Source organism: Pan troglodytes, chromosome 16 (assembly GCF_028858775.2).
Source record: "Pan troglodytes isolate AG18354 chromosome 16, NHGRI_mPanTro3-v2.0_pri, whole genome shotgun sequence".
NCBI classification, from domain to species: domain Eukaryota; kingdom Metazoa; phylum Chordata; class Mammalia; order Primates; family Hominidae; genus Pan; species Pan troglodytes.
Window position 1 is genome coordinate 42,195,123 of NC_072414.2, and position 25,810 is coordinate 42,220,932.

Genomic DNA, 25,810 nt, shown 5'->3' on the forward strand with positions numbered 1-25,810 from the left:
ACTCCTTTAAAATATTTTAGGGCTGGGTGCAATGGCTCACACCTGTATTCCCAGCACTTTGGGAGGCCAAGGCAGGAGGACTGCTTGAGGCCAGGAGTTCAAGACCAGCCTGGGCAACATAGCAAACCTCATCTCTAAAAAAAAAAAAAAAAATTATATATATATATATATATACACATAGCCAGGCATGGTGGCTCAAGTCTGTAGTCCCAGCTACCCAGGAGGCTGAAGTAGAAGAATTGCTTGAGTCCAAGAGTTCAAGATTGCAGTGAGCTGTGATTGCACCACTGCACTCCAGCCTGGGTGACAGAGTGAGACCTTGACTGTAAAAAAAAAAAAATTTAGGTTATGACACTTGAGTCTTAGATTCTATGTCATGTCATTTCCATCTTTAGAAACTTGCATGTTAATCTCCATCAGCTTTAAACTTCTGCAGTTGTGTGCACTCTTCTGTAATCTCCCATTTCCACAGCTTTTCAGCTCTACTAGAAGGAGAGAAGATGGCAACTCCATCAGAATACTTGGCTTGGCTTGGCTTGTCATCTCTTCTGTTTCCTTCTCAGACTTTACTATTCAAATTGGAGTTGCCATCCTCTCTCCTTCCAGGAGGATTCATGTCACTTGTATACATTACCGCAAAGTTCAATAGCCAACTCTTCCAGGAAGCTATATGTAACTCTCTGACTGAGCTAAATAAACAACTTTTTCTCTCATGTGGCATTTCATTTTAAATAATCATATATGTATATATAAAAATATATACACATATGTATATACACACACATATATGCGTGTGTGTATATGCATGCATGTTATGGATGGATATTTGTGTCCCCCAAAAATGTATATGTTGAAATCCTAACCCCCAATATGATGGTATTAGCAGGTAGGGCCTTTGGGAAGTAATTGGGTCATGAGAGTAGTGGCTTCATGAAAGGTAGTGCCCTTATCAGAACAGGAGACAGCCAGCTTCTTTCCTGACTCTGTTCTGTTCCATGTAAGGACACAGGGAGATGATGACCATCCCCAAACCAGGAAAAATGCCCTCACCAGACACCAGACACCTTGATCAGGACTTCCCAGCCTCCAGAACTGCAAGAGATAAATGTTGTTTAAGCCACCCATCTGTATTATTTTGTTATAGCAGCTCAAACACACACACACACACACACACACACACACACACACACACACACACACAATCCAAAAATTTGAAATCCAAAATGCTCCAAAATCTGTAACTTTTTAAGCACCAGGACACCACAAGTGGAAAATACTACACATAAGTACTTAACACAAACTTTGTTTTATGCACAAAGTTATTTAAAATATTGCATGAATGGGCCAGGCACAGTGGCTTATGCCTGTAATCCCAGCACTTTGGGAGGTTGAGGTGGGCGAATCACTTGAGGTCAGGAGTTTGAGACCAGCCTGGTCAACGTGGCAAAACCCCATCCCTTCTTAAAAAATACAAAAATTAGCCAGGCATGATGGTGTCCACCTGTAATCCCAGCTACTTAGAGGCTGAGGCACGAGAACCCACAAGGCAGAGGTTGCAGTGAGCCAAGATTTCACCACTGCACTCCAGCCTGGGCAATAGAGTGAGACCCGGGCCAGGTACGGTGGCTCACGCCTGTAATCTCAGCACTTTGGGAGGCCGAGGGGGACAGATCACGAGGTCAGGAGATTGAGACCATCCTGGCTAACACAGTGAAACCCCTTCTCTACTAAAAATACAAAAAATTTGCCAGGTGTGGTGGCACGCGCCTGTAATCCCAGCTACTCAGGAGGCTGAGGCAGGAGAATCACTTGAACCTGGGGGGCGGGTGTTGCAGTGAGTCGAGATGGCACCACTGCACTCCAGCCTGGGTGACAGAGCGAGACTCTGTCTCAAAAAAAGAAAAAAAAAATAGAGCAAGACTCTGTCTCAAATATATATATATAAAATACATATATACGTATGTGTGTGTGTATATATATATAATATATGTATGTGTGTGTATATATATGTATGTGTGTATATATATATACTTGAGACAGAGTCTCACTCTATTTATACATATATTTAGTATATATATAATATTATATATATATATATATTGCATGAAATCTCTTTCCCTCTCCCCTCCCTCCCTCTTAGGACGTCATTTGAATCTCTTACTGCAAGCTAACTTTTATTAAAATGACCTTTGTATGAGTCTTCTCCTCCATAGATTGGAAGCCCCTATCGAACAAAACCATGTCTTACTAATTTTTTGCATTTGAATATAAGGTACTCAATACTTGTTTGCAAATATAATTTATTTTTAAATTTCTACCTTTCAAAGTTGACAAATTAAACATAACTGGGAGAATTTTTTCCACCATTTCTTTCTTGACACTTTCTGTGCTTTCTCTGTAGGTGCTACTCTTGCCTTGCGGACTAAATTTTCAGCCAGCCAGTTTTGGGATGACTGCAGAAAATACAACGTCACTGTCATTCAGTATATCGGTGAACTGCTTCGGTATTTATGCAACTCACCACAGGTAGCACTCCCCCCGTTTTACTATCATTTTGAAATGGGTAAGATGGAAATTCAAGTCACTTTGGGTTGTACTAGGCTTCAACTGATTTGCATATATCAGTTTTGAGTTTAGGATACAATTATCATGATAAAGTACTTGGCACTATACCTACCATATACAGGGGACTTAGTAGGTGGGAGTTAATATTATTATTATGATGATGATTATTTCCTGCCTTTTTACTTGTTTTCACATCTTACTCCCCACCTAGCATATCCTGCATTTCCCCCTCTGCTTACTAAAAGCCATTGTCAAAGCCCAGTTCAAATGATACCTCATACATTAAACCTATTTGGGTCACTCCAACAAAAGTCATTACTCTTCTCCCCTACGTCATTTTATTTCTACCCTCTGTGGCCCTTGTCATGTTGCAGGAGTTTGTGTTCATGTCTCCCATCCTTCCTTGGCTGTAATATCTTTGATGGCTGGAACCACATCTTGTCTCCTTGTTTTCTGTTATACCGAAGGCATACAGGAAACTTTTACTTAATGCTGTTTAATAAATAAATCTCTGTGTGACTTTGAAACCAGCCAGCCAAGTCTGTCACCAAGCTGGGAACAGATGCCCCAGGGCATCTCCAATGGCCTTGGATCTGCCCTGTTTGCAGATGTTCAGCTCTCGATGGGGTTGTTCTCAAGAGCTCCTCCTGCCCAGTCCCTCAACTCTCATCAGAGATCTGGTATCAGATAGGATTTATCAATGGTGGCACTGCTGACATTTTGGGCTTTTAATTCTTTGCCGTGCGGACTTATTCTGTGCATTGTAGAGTGTTTAGCACCCTTTGGACTTTGCCCACGAGATGCCAGTAGTAACCTCCCCACCTCCCCAGGTCATGATCATCAAAATGTCTCCAGAAACTGCCAAATGTCCCTTGGCAGGCAAATGCTACCCTAGTTGAGAACCACTGTACTAGACAATGCAGTAAACTCACCAGATTCTAATCCCTTTCACCAGATTCTAGTTCCTTTATTCAGTCAGTTTAAACTCAAAGGATCACTAAGTTGATAAATTGCTATTGATAAGCACCTGTTGTACTCACCTAACATACCAGCTGCCGTGTGATGCAGAAAGAAGTGTCAGATGCTCTTCCCCCAGGTCTCTCTCACCTCACTTTACTCAGTCTCTGCCCAGATGTTGCCTCATTAGAAGACAGCCCTCTTCTGCTAATAATCAAACATATCATCTGCCCCTCACTGTCCAGCTTGTCACTGCATTTCATGGCACCTGTCACTCCTGACATAGTAAAGGTTTATGTGATTATTGTCTGCCCCCCCTTGCCCCAATTAAATGAAAGCCGCATATGAGCAGGGGCTCTGTCCACTACCAGATCTACGGCACCAAGATCTGTAAATGACACATCATAGGCATCAACAGATTTTGTGGACTGAACCTCTAAATCCTTGCCCCTGAAAAATGTGTAGTTGAGTTGAGGGAGCTAAAATGTTTCCCCAAAATGTTTGGGCTTAGCACATATTATTCTGATTTTTTGGCATATTCAATAGATTCTCGAGGATCATCATTAGCAGTGAGTTGGGTTAAGGTATTTTCCACAGCAGTTCTGTTCATGTCATTATTGAATTTTTTTCACATTAATATTCCACGTGGCCCCCAAGATAGCATGTCTCTCTATTAAAATCCAGAAATCCATATGGGGCCCTTCTGCTGGGCTTTTCTTCTCTACCTTAAAGGCACCCCTTTGTCAGTTAGAAAATCTCCTGGGGAGTGTGTGTTGTTTCTGTATGTCCTAATGGGAGCTTCCTTTGGACTGGATGAAAATAAATATGTTTGTGTGTAGCTGTCTTCAGGCCCACACATATCCACATATACACATGCACACATACACACATGCATGCACTCTCCCAGTTTTTCTCTTACTGTTGTCTCAAATACTGGAAAACAAAGACAATTTCACTGGGGTTTTACAACTTCAAAATATACTATGATTTAATGCATAATCTTGAATGACCCCTGGACTTCCTATTTGCCAGTGCTTCCCCACCCCTGAGTTCTGTTTGGAAACTATTTATAAAAAGTATAATAAAAGATCAAAGTTATCTCAAAAAAAACCTTCAGTTAAAGATTTCTTTAAATTATAGGTCATCAGTCCAGGCACGGTGGCTCATACCTCTAATCCCAACACTTTGGGAGGTAGAGGTGGGCAGATCATTCAAGGTCAGGAGTTCAAGACCAGCCTGGCCAACATGGAGAAACCCAGTCTCTACTAAAAATACAAAAATTAGCGGGGCTTGTTGGCACGTGCCTGTAATCCCAACTACTCAGGAGGCTGAAGCAGGAGAGTCGCTTGAAAGCAGGAGGCAGATGTTGCTGTGAGCCAAGATTGCACCACTGCACTCAAGCCTGGGCGACAGAACAAGACCCTGTCTCAAAAAAAAAAAAAAAAGGAAAGAAAGAAAGAAAACAATCATATGTCATTAGACAAGCAGGAGATCTATGCAAATTTTTTTTAATTTAATCATAGGTCATCATAGGAAGTAGAAAGTACAGATTGTGTGGGATGTAGGGAAAGATTATATCAAAAAGACTTTGCAAAAAAAAAAAAGAATTGGATAAAAACTAGAATGAATGGGGGAAGGGCCTGGATCAATGTAATCAGGAACTTCTTCACCCTTAGAGCTGCCTAGAATACGCTGTTGCTGGAGGGACTAACCCCACCAGCGACCCCCAAGCACTGGATGCCAGAGAGGCAACCTCTGCCTTAGCAGAACAGCTAAACCAAGTGACACCCATCCACAGACATACATGGCCCAGCTCATCAGGAGAATCTGGGGCCAGTGTTGGGAGGTAGAAGCCACTGTGCTTCTCTGCCCTCTTCTTAACCATATTCAGTAGCTTCTCTAATAGAGCAGGGGGCTATGGAGAATGCTCCCAGCCATGCTCGGGTCAGTGGTTCAGATTTGGCCCCAGGTACTTAAAGTAGTGCTGAGAGCAAGTACTCTGGAGTTAGTCGGCCTGCATTCTGACTCTGGCATTGGAGCAGGATAGTTAACCTCTCTAAATCTCAGCTTCCCATCAGCCAACAAGGAGATAATAGTACCTACCTCACATGGGGTCTATGAAGACAACCTGAGATGATATATGTAAACCACATAGTAGCTGGAACTTAGTAAATTCTCAACACATGTTGCCATTATTATCATTATCACTTTCCATGCTTAACAGTGTGTAGCTCATAATAAGTACCCCATACATATTTGTTGAATGAATCAATGAAAATTCTGCCCACTTACACAAAGGAAGAAATAAGGGAAAACATTCTACTTAGTTAATCACTCTCATCTGAGGTTGAGTAGGGGATGGGATAGCAAAGCTACTGACTTAAGTGATTTTTAAAATATTATAGTGAATATTTTCTATTTTGCCATCTTCCCGCATTGTATTTGGGCCTTTGCTTTCAAAGCGACTGTTTGTAATGAAAGGCCATTCTGATTCATTTCTTGCAGTGTATGGTTGTCAGCTCCCATTCGGTTTTTGTAGTTGCCTAAAAACAATGTCATCTAGGGAAAGTTATTTATTGGAGCATGATATTGCTAAAGCTCAGTGTTTCTTTCCTCCAGTTACAGACTGAAGCTACAGTCTGTACTGGACAAGGCTCCAGTACAGGGGTCTCAATGAGGCTTTATGACACCTGCTGGAGTGTGGGAGGAGGAAGACAGAAAGGGAACCAAAAAAGAGTTCCAGGGGCCACACATAGAACCATGATATTTGGAAGGAGAAATAATTTTGGCCAGAACCCTGAAAAAGCTGAATAGATTCAACTTACCTCTAGTGTTGACTGCGTCCCCCCAGAATTAGATAACCTCTGTGGTCCCTTCTAGCCTAAAATTTCTGTCTCTGCATCAGCTTCATTCTGTTCAAAAAAGAGAATGGATGGATCTGTTGCAGCACAGAGTGGAGAATGGCCAATATGACTGGGGCCCAAGACAGAGGGAGGCCAAAAGAAAGAGGGAAGGGGAGCAGAATCAGGAAGGTTCGCCAGGGAAGGTGGGCTTTGAAGAGTACGGAGAAGTTCTGCAGCCAGGCAAGAAAAGAAGGGCTTCTGGCTAGCAGGAAAATCACGTGAGCAGTGAGATGAAGGACCCAGCACACTGGGAACTGCAAGCAGTCTGGCAGGAGGTGAAGCTGAGGGGCTGAGTCAGGTGGCAAGGGCTTTACTCTGCTGAGACTCAAATGTGAACATGACAAGCCATGACTAAAGGGCCTTACATGGAAGAGCAATGTGGGAGATGGCATTTTTAGACAGTCCTTTTGGCTACGATGTGAGAATACACAGAAGGATGAAGGGCCTCTTCTGTAAAGCAAACAGGTGGAGCCTTGTCCAGGCAGAAGTGTAACATATTAATTATTAAGAACAGGGACTCCGGAGTTTTTCTAAGGTGATAAAGACCTTCTTCCCTTTCACCTCTTGGAAGTCACCCCAAAACAAGGCGATGAGAAAAACACACACAAGCACCATCATCTCAGAAACTAAGAGACATTGCAACCATGAACTACATAGTATAGGAAGCTAAAAGATAACAGTGACTGACATAGTAGGCTGAGAAGGGTGAAACTTAAAAGGCAAGTCCCAACAGGAAGGAAGCCAGTTGCCTTCCTGAAGGCTGAGAAATTGCAGGCTTTGAATACAGCTGAAGGTGGGATGAAGTGTCAGACTTAAAACAGGGGAGTTATTTGAAAATCTGTGTAAGAAGTAAAATACGGAGGACGGGATCATGGCGAGCGGGAGGCAGGACTAGATTGTGGCTCCAGACAGAGCAGCATGAGAGGCTCACATTGTGAATTTTAGCTCCAGCTTGACTGCAAGAACTAACCAGCAACCCCAAGAGGGCCCACAGACCCTCTGAAAGAAGTGGACTGCTCCTAGAGGACCCGGGAGACACCCCAAATACTGTGATCGCCCCAACTGCCGAAGTGGGAAAGGGAGACCCTCATCTCCCGAACACATACTGGAGAAGCTGAAGGTCTGTTTGTAGAACTTCCCGACTTTACCTGGAAGTTAGAGAGCCAAACCGAGCAAAATACAAAGGTAGAGGAAGCTGCAGAAAGGCCCTGGGAGCTCACTGGGTCCCCTAGCAGCCCATTCCCACCTGGCACCACAGGGATCCATCAGGAGGGTGGCCAGAGGAGCAGGGGGCAAAACTCCACAGGGAGAAGGAATTCTCTAGCTAAACTTTGGGACAATTTGAACGGGGCAAGAAGACTCCTGGCCAGAACTCCAGGGAGGGTGTGAATCTGGCTTGCAGACTCCACAGGCGGAGAATAACTAAAGCCCTTTCTTTAACAGCTGGGAGGCAGAAAGCCTTGGGCAAGTTTTCAAGCCTGACTCGCCCTCCACCTGGAAACAGACTCGGGGCCGTTGAGGGGGCACGGTGGGAGTGAGACCAGCCCTTCAGGTTGCCTGGAAGCTGGGTGAGGCCTGTGACTGCCAACTTTCCCCCACTTCCCTGACAACCTGCATGACTCAGCAGAGACAGCCATAATCCTCTTAGGTACACAACTCCAGTGACCTGGGAATCTCGCCCCCATCCCCCACAGCAGCCACAGCAAGACCTGACCAAGGAGAGTCTGAGCTCAGACAGGCCTAGCCCTGGCCCCACCTGATGGTCCTTCCCTATCCACCTTGGTATCAGAGGACAAAGAACATATAATCTTAGGAATTCTAGGGCCCTGCCCACTGCTGGTGCCTGTCCACACTATTACAGCTGATGCTTTCTGGAAAGTACCACCTCCTGGCAGGAGGCCAACAGCATAAAACAGGGCATTAAACCACCAAAGTTAAGGATCCCATGGAGTCATTGCATCCTCTGCCACTTCCACTGGAACAGGTGCTGGTATCCATGGCTGAGAGACCCATAAATCATTCACATCACAGGACTCTGTTCAGACAACCCCCAGTACCAGCCCAGAGCCAGGTAGACTTGCTGGGTGGCTAGACCCAGAAGAGAGACAACAATCACTGCAGTTCGGCTCACAGGAGCCACATCCATAGGAAAAGGGGGAGAGTATTACATCAAAGGAACACCCCATGGGACAAAATTCTGAACAACACCCTTCAGCCCTAGACCTTCCATCTGACAGAGCCTACCCAAATGAGAAGGAATCAGAAAACCAACCCTGCTAATATGAAAAGCCAAGGCTCATCAACATCCCCAGAAGATCACACTAGTTCACCAGCAACGAATCCAAACCAAGAAGAAATCCCTGATTTGCCTGAAAAATAATTCAGGAGGTTAGTTATTAAGCTAATCAGGGAGGAACCAGAGAAATATGAAGCCCAATGCAAGGAAATCCAAAAAATGTTACAAGAGTGAAAGGAGAAATATTCAAGCAAATAGATAGCTTAAAGAAAAAAACAGGGCTGGGCATGGTGGCCGAAGCCTGTAATCCCAGCACTTTGGGAGGCTGAGGCGGGCGGATCACAAGGTCGGGAGATCAAGACCATCCTGGCTAACACAGTGAAACCCCTTCTCTACTAAAAATACAAAAAAATTAGCTGGAGTGGTGGCAGGCGCCTGTAGTCCCAGCTACTCGGGAGGCTGAGGCAGGAGAATGGCATGAACCCGGAAGGCAGAGCTTGCAGTGAGCCAAGATCGCGCCACTGCACTCCAGCCTGGGAGACAGAGTGAGACTCTGTCTCAAAAAAAAAAAAAAAAAAAAAAAAAAGTAAATGAAAAAAACAAGCAAAAATTCAGGAAACTTTGGACACACTTTTAGAAATGCTAAATGCTCTGGAAAGTCTCAGCAATAGAATTGAACAAGTAGAAGAAAGAAATTCAGAGCTCAAAGTCAAGGTCTTTGAATTAACCCAATAAATAAAGACAAAGAAAAAATAATAAGGAAATATGAACAAAGCCTCCAAGAAGTCTAGGATTAAAAGACCAAACCTAAGAATACTAGATGTTCCTGAGGAAGAAGACAATTCTAAACACTTGAAAAACATATTTGGGTGAATAATTGAGGAAAACTTCCAAGCCTTGCTAGACCTAGACATGCAAATACATGAAGCACAAAGAACACCTGGGAAATTCATCACATAAAGATCTTTGCCTAGGCACATTGTCATCAGGTTATCCAAAGTTAAGACCAAGGAAAGAATCTTAAGAGCTGTGAGACAGAAACACCTGGTAACCTACAAAGGAAAACCTATTAGATTAACAGATTTCTCAGCAGAAACCCTACAAGCTAGAAGGGATTGGGGCCCTATCTTCAACCACCTCAAACAAAACAAGTGTAAGCCAAGAATTTTGTATCCAGCAAAACTAAGCATCATATATGAAGAAAAGATACAGTCGTTTTCAGACAAACAAATGCTGAGAGAATTCGCCATTACCACGTTACCACTACAAGACCTGCTAAAAGAAGCTCTAAATCTTGAAACAAATCCTGCAAACACATCATAACACAACCTCTTTACAGTATAAATCACACAAGACCTATAAAACAAGAATACAAGTAAAAAAGCAAACAACAAAAAAAACAAAAGTTCACAGGCAACAAAGAGCATGATGAAAGCAACAGTACCTCACATTTCAATACTAACATTGAATGTAAATGGCCTAAATGCTCCACTTAAAAGATACAGAACTGCAGAATGGATAAGAACTCACCTACCAACTGCTGCCTTCAGGAGACTCACCTAGCACATAAGGACTCATCACATAAACTTAAAGTAAACAGGTAGAAAAAGGCATTTCATGTGAAAGGACATGAAAAGTGAGCAGAGGTAGCTATTCCTATATCAGACAAAACAAACTTTAAAGCAACAGTGGTTAAAAGAGACAAACAGAGACAGTATAGAATTGTAAAAGGCCTTGTCCAGCAGGAAAATATCACAATCCTAAATATATATGCACCTAACACTGGAGCTCCCAAATTTATAAAGCAATTGCTACTAGACCTAAGAAATAAGATAGACAGCAACACAATAACAGTGGGGGACTTCAATACTCCACTGACAGCACTAGACAGGTCATCAAGACAGAAAGTCAACAAAGAAACAATGGATTTAAACTATACTTTGGAACAAATGGACTTAACAGATATGTACAGAACATTTCGTCCAACAGCAGCAGAATACACATTCTATTCAACAGTGCATAACTTTCTAACTTTCACCAAGATAGACCACATGGTAGCCCATAAAATGAACTTCAATAAATTTAAGAAAATTGAAGTTATATCCAGCACTGTCTCAGACCACAGTGGAATAAAACTGGAAATTAACTCCAAAGGAACCTTCAAAACCATGTAAATACAGGGAAATTAAATAACCTGCTCCTGAATGAGCATTGGGTCAAAAACAAAATCAAGACAGAAATGAAAAAATTCTTCAAACTGAACGACAATAATGACACAACCCATCAAAACCTCTGGGATACAACAAAGGCGGTGCTAAGAGGAATCTTCATAGCCCTAAACGCCTATAACAAAAACACTGAAAGAACACAAACAGACAATCTAAGGTCACACCTCAAGAAACTAGAGAAACAAGAACAAACCAAACCCAAACCCAGCAGAAGAAGGGAAATAACCAAGATCAGAGCAGAACTAAATGAAATTGAAACAAACAAACAACAACAAAAAAAAGATAAATGAAACAAAAAGCTGGTTCTTTGAAAAGATAAAATTGATAGACCATTAGTAAGATTAACCAAGAAAAGAAGAGAAAAAATCCAAATAACCTCACTAAGAAACAAAACAGGAGATATTACAACTAACACCACTGAAATACAAAAGATCATTTAAGGCTACTATGAACACCCTTACGCACATAAACTAGAAAACCTAGAAGAGCTGGATACATTCCTGGAAAAAATACAACCCTCCTGGCTTAAATCAGATTAAATCAGAATTAGATACCCTGGAACAGACCAGTAACAAGCAGCAAGATTGAAATGGTAATTTAAAAATTACCGACAAAAAAAAGTCCAGGACCAGATGGATTCACAGCAGTATTCTACCAGATGTTCAAAGAAGAATTGGTACCAATTCTTTTGACACTATTCCACAAGATAGAGAAAGAAGGAACCCTCCCTAATTCATTCCATAGAGCCAGAATCACCCTAATACCAAAACCAGAAAGGACATAACCAAAAAAGAAAACTGCAGACCAATATCCTTCATGAACACAGATGCTAAAATCCTTAACAAAATACTAGCTAGCCAAATCCAACAACATATCAAAAAGATAATCCACCATGATCAAGTGGGTTTCATGCCAGGGATGCAGGGATGGTTTCACATATGCAAGTCAATAAATGTGATACAACACATAAACAAAATGTAAAAAATCACATGATAATCTCAATAGGTGCAGAAAAAGCATTCAACAAAATCCAGCATCTCTTTATGATTAAAACTCTCAGCAAAATCGGCATATAAGGGACATACCTTAAAGTAATAAAACCCACCTATAATAAACCCACTGCCAACATAATACTGAATGGGGAAAAGTTGAAAGCATTCCCCCTGAGAACTGGAACAAGACAAGGATGCCCACTCTCACCACTCCTCTTTAACATAGTACTGGAAGTCCTAGCCAGACCAATCAGACAAGAGAAAGAAATATAGGGCATCCAAATCAGTAAAGAGGAAGTCAAACTGTCACTGCTTGCTGACGATATGATCATTTACCTTGAAAACTCTTAAGGACTCCTCTAGAAAGTTCCTGGGACTGATAAAAGAATTCAGCATAGTTTCCAGATACAAGATTAATGTACACAAATCAGTAGCTCTTCTATACACCAACAGCGACCAAGCAAAGACTCAAATCCAGAACTCAACCCCTTTTACAATAGCTGCAAAAAAAAATAAAATACCTAAGAATATATCTAACCAAGGAGTCAAAAGTCCTCTACATAAAACTACAAAATGCTGCTGAAAGTAATCATAAACTAAACAACAAATGGAAACATATCCCATGCTCATGGCTGGGTAGAATCAATATTGTGAAAATGACCATACTGCCAAAAGCAATCTACAAATTCAATGCAATCCCATCAAAATACCACCATCATCCTTCACAGAATTAGAAAAAAAAATTCTAAAATTCATATGGAACCAAAAAAAGAGCCCGCATAGCCAAAGCAAGACTAAGCAAAAAGAACAAATCTGGAGGCATTACATTACCCCACTTCAAACTATACTATAAGGCCATAGTCACCAAAACAGCATGGTACTGGTATAAAAACAGGCATGTAGACCATTGCCACAGAATAGAGAACCCAGAAATAAAGCTAAATACTTACAGTCAACTGACCTTCGACAAAGTAAACAAAATCATAAAGGGGGCAAAGTACACCCTATTCAACAAATGGTGTTCAGATAATTGCCAAGCCATGTGTAGAATAAAACTGGATTCTTATCTCTCACCTTATACAAAACTCAACTCAAGATGGATTAAGAACTTAAACCTGACACGTGAAACTATAAAAATTCTAGAACATAACATTGGAAAAACCCTTCTAGACATTGACTTAGGCAAGGATTTCATGACCAAGAACCCGAAAGCAAATGCAATAAAAACAAAGATAAATAGCTAGGACCTAATTAAACTAAAGAACGTTTGCACAGCAAAAGGAACAGTCAGCAGAGTAAACAGACAACCCACGGAGTGGGAGAAAATCTTCACAATCTATACACCTGACAAAGGAATAATATCCAGAATCTACAACAAACTCAAATCAGTAAGAGAAAAACAAACAATCCCATCAAAAAGTGGGCTAAGGACATGAATAGACAATTCTCAAAAGAAGATATACAAATGGCCAATAAACATGAAAAAATGCTCAACATCACTAATGATCAGGGAAATGCAAATCAAAACTACAATGCGATACCACCTTCCTCCTTCAAGAATGGCCATAATCAAAAAAATCAAAAACACCAGATGTTGGCAGGGATGCAGTGAACAGGGAACACTTCTACACTACTGGTGGGAATGTAAACTAGTACAGCCACTATGGAAAACAGCGTGGAGATTCCTTAAATAACTAAAAGTAGAACTACCATTGATCCAGCAATCCCACTTACTGGATATCTACCCAGAGGAAAAGAAGTCATTATTCAAAAAAGATACTTCTACATGCATTTTTATAGCAGCACAATTCACAATTGCAAAATCGTGGAACCAACCCAAATGCCCATCAATCAACAAGTGGATAAAGAAACTGTGGTATATATATATATATATATATATATATATATATATATATATATAGTATAGTTTGAAGTGGGGTAATGTAATGCCTCCAGATTTGTTCTTTTTGCTTAGTCTTGCTTTGGCTATGCGGGCTCTTTTTTTGGTTCCATATGAATTTTTATGGAATATATATATATATTCCATAAAAATATATAAATTCCATAAATATATATATCCACGAAATATATATATTTTATGGATATATAAAATATAAATATATATATAATACATATATCCATAAATATATACCATAAAAATATATATCCATAAAAATATATATATTCCAAAAAATATATATATATTCCATAAAAAGGAATAAATTAACAGCATTTGCAGTGACCTGGATGAGACTGGAGACTATTATTCTAAGTGAAGTAACTCAGGAATGGAAAACCAGACATCGTATGTTCTTACTGATATGTGGGAGCTAAACTATAAGGAAACAAAGGCATGAGAATGATACAATAGACTTTGGGGACTTGGGGGGAAGAGTGGGAGGGGGATGAGGGATAAAAGACTACAAATATGGTGCAGTGTATACTGCTCAGGTGATGGGTGCCCCAAAATCTCACAAATCACCACTGAAGACCTTACTCATGTAACCAAATACTATCTGTACCCCCAAGAACTTATGGAAAAATAAAAATAAATAAATAAAATCTGTGTAAGAAGTAGCTGGACCTGCTATTCCCCTCTTCCACTGTGTGGGAGACAGGAGGATTTTTCTCTGGAGAGCTAAAGAAGCTTTGACTGAAGGACCCCAAGAACAGAGGAGAGCAGGGACGAGGCACTGAAAACAGAGATTAAGAAAGTATCTACGTACTAACCAGGGAGACCCCCCCACCAGCTCCTTTCCCCTGCACAGATACTGGAACTCCAGTAGCCAGGTTATGCTTGCAGGCAGGATATTGAAGGAGTGTAATTCTTAGGAAGAACTAAACTTTCCCGGAAAAGACATTGGACATGGGCTCACTGCCTCGTCAACCAGCAGTGCAGCCCACCTAGCAGTAGCCCCCTCACCCTGCCCCCACAGAACTGCCTAATCATCTTTCTGTTGCATTACTCTTAAATCTGAACAAACATGAAGAATCACCAAGCACCTGAGGAAAGCCTCCTACAGGAAGGATCATCAAAAGAAAAGAAGCATCAACTCAAAAAACAGAAGAGGCCAGGCATGGTGGCTCACGCCTGTAATCCCAGCACTTTGGAAGGCTGAGGTGGGCGGATCACAAGGTCAGGAGTTCAAGACCAGCCTGGCCAACATGGTGAAACCCCATCTCTACTAAAAATACAAAAATTAGCTGGGCACGGTGGTGGGCGCCAGTAATCCCAGCTACTGGGGAGGCTGAGGCAGGAGAATCATTTGAACCCGGGAGGCAGAGGTTGCATCGAGCCGAGATTGCACCATTGCACTCCAGCCTGGGTGACAGGGCGAGAGGCGAGACTCTGTCTCAAAAAAAAAAAAAAAGAAAAAACCGGGAGAAATGTTTTTAATGTATCATTAATATCCTCAGAGAGACTGGAGAAGATATTGTATCCATAAAACAAGAATAGTGTACTGTTTTAAAAGAAAAAAAGAATCAGACTTGAAAATTAAAATGATGTTTAAAAATCTTTAATTCATAGAAAAGTTGGAAGATAAAGCTGAGAAATCTTACAGAAAGTTAAAAAGATAAATTGATGGGCATAAAGGGAGAGTAGATAGGAAAATTAGAGACTGATCAAAGAGGTCCCATATATATTTAATTGGAAATCAGGAAAAGAGAATAGAGAAAGTGGAGAGGAGGAAATGATCAAAGAAATAGTACAGGAAAACATCCGAGGGCTGGACAGACTGAAAGGGCTAATGGAGTAGCCAATAAAATTAGTGCAGGAAGAAGAAATTGTGCCATGATGAAATTTAAGACTACCAAAAAAAGATAGTGAAAGTTTGACTGTCAGTAGCAACACTGCAAGCTGAAAAACAGAGGACTGGTGCTTTCAAAATTCTAGATACAAATTATTGCCCATCTAGAATTCTATATCCAGCCAAATCATCACTCAGATATACAATATTCAGATATTCGAAGTCTCCACAAAAAAATAATAAAAATAAAATTAAAAAAACTTACCATGTACATACTCCCCTTCGGGAATTTACTAAAGAAAATATTCCATCCAAACAGAATGAAAAAAAAGCAGAGGAAAACACAGGATCAAGGAAAGAGAGACAAAGGGACCCCCCAGGCTTAGAAAATAACTAGTCCAGACTGGAGCAGAGGAGACAAAGAAGCATAATGGAAAATAGGAAATTCCATGAGCAGATAGATTTCACCATGAGGAAAATTTTAGAGGCTGTTGGAGGATAAGGGGAAACTTACAATAGAAACTAAGGAAATGAAGCAAATTGGAAGAAAGGCAATTAATTCCAGGAAAAATAAAAATTTGTTCATAGTGTATTACTTGGCTCCTCAGTGTTGTATTATGGGCAGAATAATGTGAACACTGAATATTGGTTTAACCAAAAATTGTGATACTGGAAAAATGGGAGAGAGAATAGGAAAGAACTGAATCCTCATCTACCACAATAGGAAATCTGAAATTGACGAAACAAGAGAAAGAAGTATAAGCATTTAATTTAGAAATATGCAGATAGCAAGAAGCAGCTACAAGAGTTAACTGTCTGCCTCTGGGTGGTAAACTGGGGGTGAAGGGTGGGAACAGGTAGATGGCGTGAATACAGCATTGTTCACTTAAGGGTCTTTCAGGACTATTTGTTTCTTATCTTACACTATGTGTGTGGCACTCTCTCTTTGTTGCTTTTTTTCCTTTTTTCTTTTTTTTGTGGGGGGTGGAATTTATTGGTGGGCATGAGTAAGGAGGGGCAGCACAGTGGACGCCCTCTCAAGTGCAGGGCTTTAAAAAAAAATAAGGAAAAGAGCTCTCTGAAGCCACATTGATTCAGATTTGAATCTTGGAGCAACCGTTTTGCTACCTTTGTGATCCTGGGAAAATAATTTTAAGCTTCCTGAGTCTCCATTTCCTCAATTGTAATATGAGGCAAATACTTTTATTAGCTATCACCTTTCATTGGGTTCTTTAGAAACAGGTCAACTGCCTGACCCACAGAAAAGCCTTCAATAGAAGCTTTCTGCCTGTGTTAATTACCTGGCACCCTTCATTCCTCTCTGGACATCTTGACCTCTTGCTCCTCATCAGTCCCCCAGGTGTGTTTGCATGTTTCACCTTATCTCTAATGTGAAGAAGAAGGTTTTTTTCTTGTTTAAAAAAAATAAGCTGGTGATCCTTGATCTAGAAATCAGTTCCTCTGAGGAGTAGCTTTGGTGATGGAGAAACACTGTTCGCCCTATGGGAAAGGAAAACTTGAGTCATACTCTTTCAGCCACTGGTGAGCAAAAGCTTAGGTGAGAACCAGACATCTTAGAAGCCTCCAGGATCTCCCATTTGTGCCCACAAACATTTCCAGCCTTAATCCCTTTTGCTGATGTAATAAGATTCTTCAGCTGGATGATGAAAACTGAGCCCATGGTGTTGTGATTATGAGCTCAGCTACCTGCTACTGGCAGGTGACAGCTGCACCTGTGAGGCTGGTCAGCTTCCCACACACCCAGGGTGCCTGCGGCCTCCTGCACCCTAAGCCCTGCCCTGACCCGGCCACTAATTATTGAACAGGGAGTGAGGTTTCCTGGTAGAGATTATCTATTTTACTGCCAGGATTATGCTCTATGCAAAGCACAGGTCCAGGCACTGGGGATGACATAGAGATACATGTACATTTGGCCTCAAAGGAGTTTACCATTTAATGAGGGAGATAGATAATCACCATCCAATAGACAAGGAAATAAACGAAGTGGGTAGGAGAAGGGCTGCTGGTGGGCTGCATGTGGGGTAAGTAAGACCTTGGGTCTACATGTGGGAATGCTGCCTTGGAGCTTCCATGCAAGCCTGGGAGCAGGTGAGCACCCAGTTCAGGTGATCTTCTTTAAGCAAAAGCAAGTCTTCAAATATGTGTGATGTTTTATCCTTGGGGCGGCAGTGGGAGGGGGTGGTCTCTGAATACTGACAGTCCTTATGGAAGAGGATAGTGCCTTGTGGGCAGGGTGACCCTACAATTCATTATCCAAACAGGGACACTTGAGAGTGAAGGTAATGAAAGATAACCAGCATTCCAGGACACGTATAGCCAGGGCTTGCCCTGCAAACCAGACATATGATCTCCGGACTTAACGGGAGCTTGGTAATTATAAAGCAGAGTAGAGTCAGTGACCTAGGGACCAGAAGAGAATAGATTCTGGCTGGGCACAGTGGCTCATGCCTGTAATTCCAGCACTTTGGGGGGCCGAGGCAGGAGGATAGCTTGAGGCCAGGAGTTCAAAATGAGCCTGGGCAACATAGTGAGAACTTCATCTCTACAAAATTAATAAATAAATTAGCCAGGTATGGTAGCACGTACCTGTAGTCCCAGCCACTCGTGAGGCTGAGGCAGGAGGATCGCTTGAGCCTGGGAGTTAAGGCTGCAGTAAGCCATAATTGCACCAGCCTAGGCAACGGAGCAAGACCCTGTCTCCAAAAAAAAAAAAGAGAGAGAGAAAATAGATTCCTACTCAGTCTGAATGTCTAGGTCTCATGCAGGTTCAAAAGGCTTCTCAGGCAGTTCCCCCAGACACCCTGGGTAAGAGCCACTGGCAGTGGGGTGGGGGTGGGCTGGTCTCTCTTGACACATTTCCTCCTCAGAATGACTGCTGAAGGGGCCCATTTTCACCAGTGACCAGCATCAGTCCACCTCTCTGGGTGGGACTCCTCAAAAAGCTGCATATGTTCTGGCCAAGCTACTTAAAGATTAAATGTTTATTTTCTGCTTCCCTGGCGCCTTAGCTCCTCCTGCATGGAAACCAATTCAGAGTTTGCCTTGGTGTGGTTTTTAATTGCCATGCCAAAGTCCCGTACCCTTATAGTGCTTTTCAAAGAGTAATTCTTATTCCAAAACCACTTCATAGTGATTTCACAGTGAAAGAAATAATGTAGAAAAGGCTCTAACCAATTGCCGTTTTATCAAAGAAATTAACAGTTGATGTGAGAGGACAGCCCTAATGACCTAGCACTGTTACCCCATTTCATTTTGTATCCTGATAGAATAAAGGTCATAGAGTAACAGAATTTACAAAGTAAAGTTATACCTATTTATTTTATTTCTCTCTTCGACCAACCTGTGATTTCCTGGAGGACATAAATTACATTATTAACATAAGATATCATTAAAACCATCACCGGGCTGGTCTGAAGGTAGTGAGTTACCTCAATTGATTGTTCACAGTTATAGATCAAACTTCTTGTTCTACTCTTTCCCCTCTTCTCACTACTGTACTTGACTAGTCTTTGTTAACAATTAAAAATAATAAAATAAATAAAACCATCATTGGCATGGACATATTTGTGGGGTCTCCTAAATGACTGTGGTTGAATGGAAGGCAGCCTGGTCATAGCCCCACCTCTCTTGCTGACACCAGAGAGACTCCTTTCAGTCCTTACACCCAAAACAGACTTTCCTTTGTGATCTTTACTTACAGCAAATCATATTCTTCCCAGGCCACCTGAGGCAACTGGGAGGTGGCCTCCTCCTTCTCTTCCCCTCCCCATCCCACTGGGACAGTTTTGTTGTCTCGGTTCAGCTCTGCCTGATCTTATGAACACTGGGGTCTACCTGTTAAACGGGGCAGGGCATGGTCAAGACTCTTCCCTGCAGTTCCCACAGGCTCCAACTGTTGCTCTTTAATGGCTTTGTGGAAAATGGCTTTCTCTCTCTCTCTTTCTGTCGCTCACTAGACTGTGTTTCCTGTTTTCTTCTTTATTGTCATAAAAATCCTAGACACTGCTCAGGGTCCCTCTGGTAATAGATTGTGCCCATCTCTGACAGATCTTTCCCATGTGGCTCTTCCTTTCTGAAAATTCACCAGTGTTCACCAGCCCCATCAAGAAAACTATGAACATATTATACACATTATTCTAACTTTAGATTGGATATGGATTAAATGTTGGCATCACCTGGTTCTGTCAGATTGCCTCATCTGGCTCCTTAGAAACCAAAATGGGAGAATTCACATGTTTTGGTTGTTAAATCATAGTTCCAGGTGTCAGACCATACTGCTTGTGCTAGAGGAATAGGGAACAATGTGTGTGGGTGGCAGGAAAAAGGCAGACACTAAGGGGCATTTATAACCAACATAAATATGTAATAAAGGCAATGTCAGTATAAATTAAATACATACAAAATAAAGGCAATTATTAATATGTAAGCATAGGCTCCAGAGATGTTTCAGTTTGGTCTCCTTCTTCTCCCCCTACCACAGAAACCAAATGACCGTGATCATACAGTGAGACTGGCACTGGGAAATGGCTTACGAGGAGATGTGTGGAGACAATTTGTCAAGAGATTTGGGGACATATGCATCTATGAGTTCTATGCTGCCACTGAAGGCAATATTGGATTTATGAATTATGCGAGAAAAGTTGGTGCTGTTGGAAGAGTAAACTACCTACAGAAAGTAAGTACATTGAAAAATGAGAGCATACGTAGCCAGTTTTCAGAATACAGAGACTTCTTAAAAGCCAAGTCATGATGATGTTATCAGAAGTCAGGCAGCATCAGAGCCATGGCCCATTCCTATCACCAAGAGAAGTTTTGCTCATTCTCTGTGATGATGACTTCAAAAAATCAGATCCTCCAATTAAAAGCATCTCAACTTCTATTAAGAACAATGCATTGTGCCCTTGCCATCTGCAACTTAGGTGAAGTCTTCCTGATGCCATTTATACTTGTATGTGATAAAACACCTGAAGGTTACAAGTTCCGTAAGCTAATCGTACACTGTGAAACATATTATTTCCCTTTAATTGTGTCGTGCAGCACCATCACCTGGGGAGTTTTTTTATATGCACAGATGCAAGGCCCCACCCGCTAGGCTTTGGATTCAGTTGTTCTGAGGTGGAGCCCAGGCATCTCAGTGCTAGGATCTGGTGAACATTTATGTCCACCTAATAATTCCACCAGAAAGATATTTGTAAGCCAGCTCACATAGCCGTCTCTTCCCTGTCAGTCATTTTATTGCTCGTGGGTCTCTGTTGTCTTTTTTGTACTCAAGCAGTCAGTCTTCCAGATAACCAACTATTCTACAAATATCCAGAAATGTTCAGCAAATGCTGAGCCTCCTTTGGCTTGAGAAGTCACTGTGGTCATTGTGCCTCTGGGCAGCTCATCCTTTCTGGCCATGAAACAGCCGCACTGGAACTCCCACGCAACCTGTGTCCCCAGGGACAGACCAGCAGAATACAGAGGACAGTAGTTCATGTGCGTAAGAGCCCTGGCTGTGGAGAGCAAATCTCAGTTCCACCATATGCTAGCTGAGTGACCTTGGGCAGGTCACATATGTTCCTCAGGCCTCAATTTCATCATCTGTAAAACAGAGATAACAAGAGAAAATATTGAACCCAGTGCCTAGCCCACACTCGATAAGGGAAAAGGATTGTTGAAAGGATTAAATAGCCAGGCGCGGCGGCTCAGGCCTGTAATCCCAGCACTTTGGGAGGCCGAGGCGGGTGGATCATGAGATCAGGAGATCGAGACCATCCTGGCTAACACGGTGAAACCCCGTCTCTACTAAAAATAAAAAAAATTAGCCGGGCATGGTGGCGGGAGCCTGTAATCCCAGCTACTCGGGAGGCTGAGGCAGGAGAATGGCGTGAACCCGGGAGGCGGAGCTTGCAGTGAGTCGAGATCGCACCACTGTACTCCAGCCTGGGCAACAGAGCGAAACTCTGTCTCAAAAAAAAGAAAGGATTAAATAACTTACGAAAAGGCCCTTAGAGGCTATAGCCCAATGCCTGTCATTTAATAGCCTTGAATAATTGTTAGCCGTAATGATGATAATCACTCTATTTCTTATATTCTGGCCTAATCTCAAGGTGTTCCCAAGTTCAAGGACCCTCTCTGACAATGACAGCTCCACCTATGCTACACAGGTCCCTCCACAGTCCTCTAGACCTGCGCTGTCCAAACAGTAGCCACTAGCTACATGTGGCTACTTAAATTTAAGTTATATTAATAAAAGTTTAAATCCAGTTCTTCAGTCACACTAGCCACATTTCCAGTGCTGAATAGCCACGTGTGGTTAGTAACTACCGTATTGAGCAATGCAGACAGAGAATATTTCCATCATCACAGCAGATTCCTGGGCGGTGCTGCTGCAGACTGAGAATCGATCTCCTACACCCCACTGGAACTGCTGCAGAGGGTCAGCTAATGCTGTATATTACCCATTCTTTACTTTCTCATCCATTGATTGCCGTATTTTATTGTCAGTTTTTCTACTTTAAGCAAAACATTAAAAAAAAAACTTTAAAAACCGGATGATCCCATGCAATTGATGTAGAAAAGAACATTTATTACTACCTATAAATTTTTTACATTCCTGCAAATAAGATCTACATTTGTTGACCATAAACACCACTTGTTTTTTTAACAAGTACTAGCTGTCTGCTAATACTAAAGCATATGATTGTTTGCTTCATCACATAGACTTGAATATAAATTTGAAATAGACACAGTAATCATGGCTAATAATTATATCCAAATACTGTCATGTTTGCATTTTTCTTCCAACAAGGAAAATAATATATTTATTATTGCTCTTACTGAATTGCTGATAATTAAATTCTTATGCTTTGAATTATATGTTAAATATGATAGAGTTTTAATAATTTTATAGTCATGGGCATGAAATAATTATGGCTTCGATTCTAAAATATATTAGATAACATTTCCTTAGAAACATGAAAAATCTAATAGTGTCATATTAATATAAGGTTATACAAGATTTTAAAAACCCATTTGTGATACATCCACCAAAAGACACAAGAATGTTCATAACAGCTTTATTTATAATAGGCCAAAACTAGAAATAATCCAAATACCCATTAACAGGAAAATAGATAAATAAATCGTGGTATGTTTATACAAGGGAAAATTGCATGGCAATAAAAAACACCAACATGGATGGATGAATATTATAGACATATTTAGTGAAAGAAGCAGACACAGAAGCATACATTTATTTCATTTATTTGATATTTAAGATTAATTGACAGCCGTATAAGTCAGAATAGTAGTTAACTTCACAGAAAAGGGCAGGAGGAAACTTTCTAGGTGAAATGAAAGTTTTCTCTGTCTCTCTCTGGGTGGCAGTTTTAAGGGTATATGCAAATGCAAAATTTCATCAACCTGTACGCCTAAGATATACTTTGTGTTATACCACAATTAAAAAGGGAAAAATTGTAAAAGATTTATACTCAAAATTATTTTAATCTTGCTAGAAAATCATAACTTATGACCTGATTAAATATGATGTGGAGAAAGATGAACCTGTCCGTGATGAAAATGGATATTGCGTCAGAGTTCCCAAAGGTACAGTGGACTTTTGTTCAATCAACCTGTGCCCCTTCTTATCTTGATCAAGTGACTTTTAAGGACTAACATATTATTGCCACATGGTAAAATTTATCAGAGTGGGGAAAAGGGGGGTTTATTTAAGTACCCTCCAATATACAGGAATTCCAAAGGTGCTAATTTACCGCTGCATGTAACATAATTCTAGTTTTAAACCTAGCTTAACAACTTCTTGCTTATGAGGTAATGTTTTGTGGGAAGGGATATGTAATTGTGGTTGCAAAACTATAGTTTTAGGTGGCCTTTACCTTTAAGCTTTAACAACTGTGCGTTTGTGTAAGTGTGCATAAATCATTATTCAGTAAAAAATTAGCAGTAAAAGAATTACAGGCCAGGTGTGGTGGCTCACGCCTGTAATCCCAACACTTTGGGAGGTTGAGGAAGGCTGATCATTTGAGATAAGGAGTTCGAGACCAGCCTGGCCAACATGGCAAAATCCTGTCCCTACTGAAAATACAAAAATTAGCTGGGCACGATGGCACACACCTGTAACCCCAGCTACTTGGGAGGCTGAGGCAGGAGAATCCCTTGACCATGGGAGGCAGAGGTTGCAGTGAGCCGAGACTGCACCACTGTACTCCAGCCTGGGCAACAGGGCAAGATTCCATCTCAAATAAATAAAAATAAAAGTAAAATAATTAGGCCATATACAATAATGTACAGTATATGTGTGTGTGGTGTATGTATGTGTGTCTGTAATATATATGTACATATAATTCACAGGTATACATGCATGGAAAATGATACTTCCTACAGCCAGCTTGTTGCCAGCAGGTTGTATGGCATTAGTTTTAAGAGAAGGTTGATGTATAAATTTGACCTCTAGCACATAAAATAAGTTTACTTTCTTCTGTCTTAGGTGAAGTTGGACTTCTGGTTTGCAAAATCACACAACTTACACCATTTAATGGCTATGCTGGAGCAAAGGCTCAGACAGAGAAGAAAAAACTGAGAGATGTCTTTAAGAAAGGAGACCTCTATTTCAACAGTGGAGATCTCTTAATGGTTGACCATGAAAATTTCATCTATTTCCACGACAGAGTTGGAGATACATTCCGGTTGGTTTTTCTGAATCATTGAGCCAAAAACAAACACACGCACAGTTTGGCTTACTCCTAGTGGAATCGCATTCCACTTTGGTTATGGTGCATTTCCTTCTCTATCTTTGGCACATCAGGTCAAACTCCTGTGTTCCCAGAGAATGAGGAATGAAGTGCATGAAGTATCACTCTGCAGTGCACGGTTAACTTGGCTGAGCAACACCAGATGAGAATAAGGCAGGAAACCTGTATCTGATTTCTGGAGACAAAAGTACATTTAACTCCTCTTGTTTCTCCTGCATTATTACTGGTCACTCTTAGGACAGCCAAGGATTTTCACTTTTCCAATCATGGAGGTGTTTAGATAAAATCAGATGCAAATTAATGTGGAGCTGATCTAGTTGAAGAGGAGGTGAGGGGTTCGGAGCCCCTTCCCCCAACCCCTTTCATCCCCAACCAGATGGTTTCCCACAGAACTCCCAGGTCAGCACAAGGAAGTTTGGAAGTCCTTTTAACAGACCATGGAATTAACTTCCAACCATAGCACAGTCCTCCAGCCTCATGACACAGCTTCCTTCCTGTGTAAACTCCCTGAGGGCAGGCCGTGTGTCTGCCTGTTCACCCCCAGCACCTACCATGGTGCCTGGTGTCATTTTTTGCATGAATGAATGAGGAAGGGATGGAAGTTGTCTAACTGCAGTAGAAAGACAGCAGGTGGAATGAGGAGAACCAGGCTCACCTCTCCCACTGAGCAGCAGTGGTATCAAGACAGATAACCATTCTGGACCTCAGTCCTTTTGCCCTTGAGATGAGGGTCATGATGATTCTCAGGGTCCTTCCATCTCTACTATTCCATGTCTTAAGATCCATATCACTTTATGCCATCTTCATGTTATTAAGATGATACTTCTGGGAGGGCTAAAGAATTTTTAATGGGCCAGGCGTGGTGGCTCACACCTGTAATCCCAGCAGTTTGGGAGGCCGAGGCGGGTGGATCACCTGAGGTCAGGAGTTCCAGACCAGCCTGGCCAACAGGGTAAAATCCTGTCTCTACTAAAAGTACAAAAATTGCTGGACATAGTGGCACGTGCCTGTAGTCCCAGCTACTTGGGAGGCTGAAGCAAGAGAATCACTTGAACCTGAGAGACGAAAGTTGCAGTGAGCTGAGATTGCGCCACTGCACTCCAGCCTAAGTGATAGAATGAGACTCTGCCTCAAAAAAAAAAAAAAAAAAAAAGAATTTTTAATGAAAACAAAATTTAACTCTTTATTAAGTGAAAAATAGCACCTGGTTGGGCCTTAACATTAGAATCTCCCTGTAACTAAAGTATGATTTTTTTTTCCTTTCTTGTTGCCATGAGACCCTGAAATAAAATATGAAGTTCTATTAGAAAGAACTTCAGAAACTGAATTAAATAGCAACTGAGTTAGTAAATGAGAAATTGAGAGACCTAAACAGCAGAAAATCGTTGAGATTTCTTTCTAAT

General features: G+C 41.4%; 1 protein-coding gene across 2 annotated transcripts in view; it reads left to right on the plus strand.

Annotated features, from left to right (window-relative positions):
• Positions 1-25,810, plus strand: part of SLC27A2 (solute carrier family 27 member 2) — a 53,922-nt gene that overhangs the window by 20,402 nt on the left and 7,710 nt on the right. For both annotated transcript variants that reach the window (XM_510394.7, XM_001168068.6), the window contains 4 exons: positions 2,402-2,526; positions 20,132-20,326; positions 23,151-23,241; positions 24,143-24,341. In XM_510394.7, coding sequence (XP_510394.2) covers positions 2,402-2,526; positions 20,132-20,326; positions 23,151-23,241; positions 24,143-24,341 — 610 coding nt within the window. The remainder of the gene's footprint in view (positions 1-2,401; positions 2,527-20,131; positions 20,327-23,150; positions 23,242-24,142; positions 24,342-25,810) is intronic.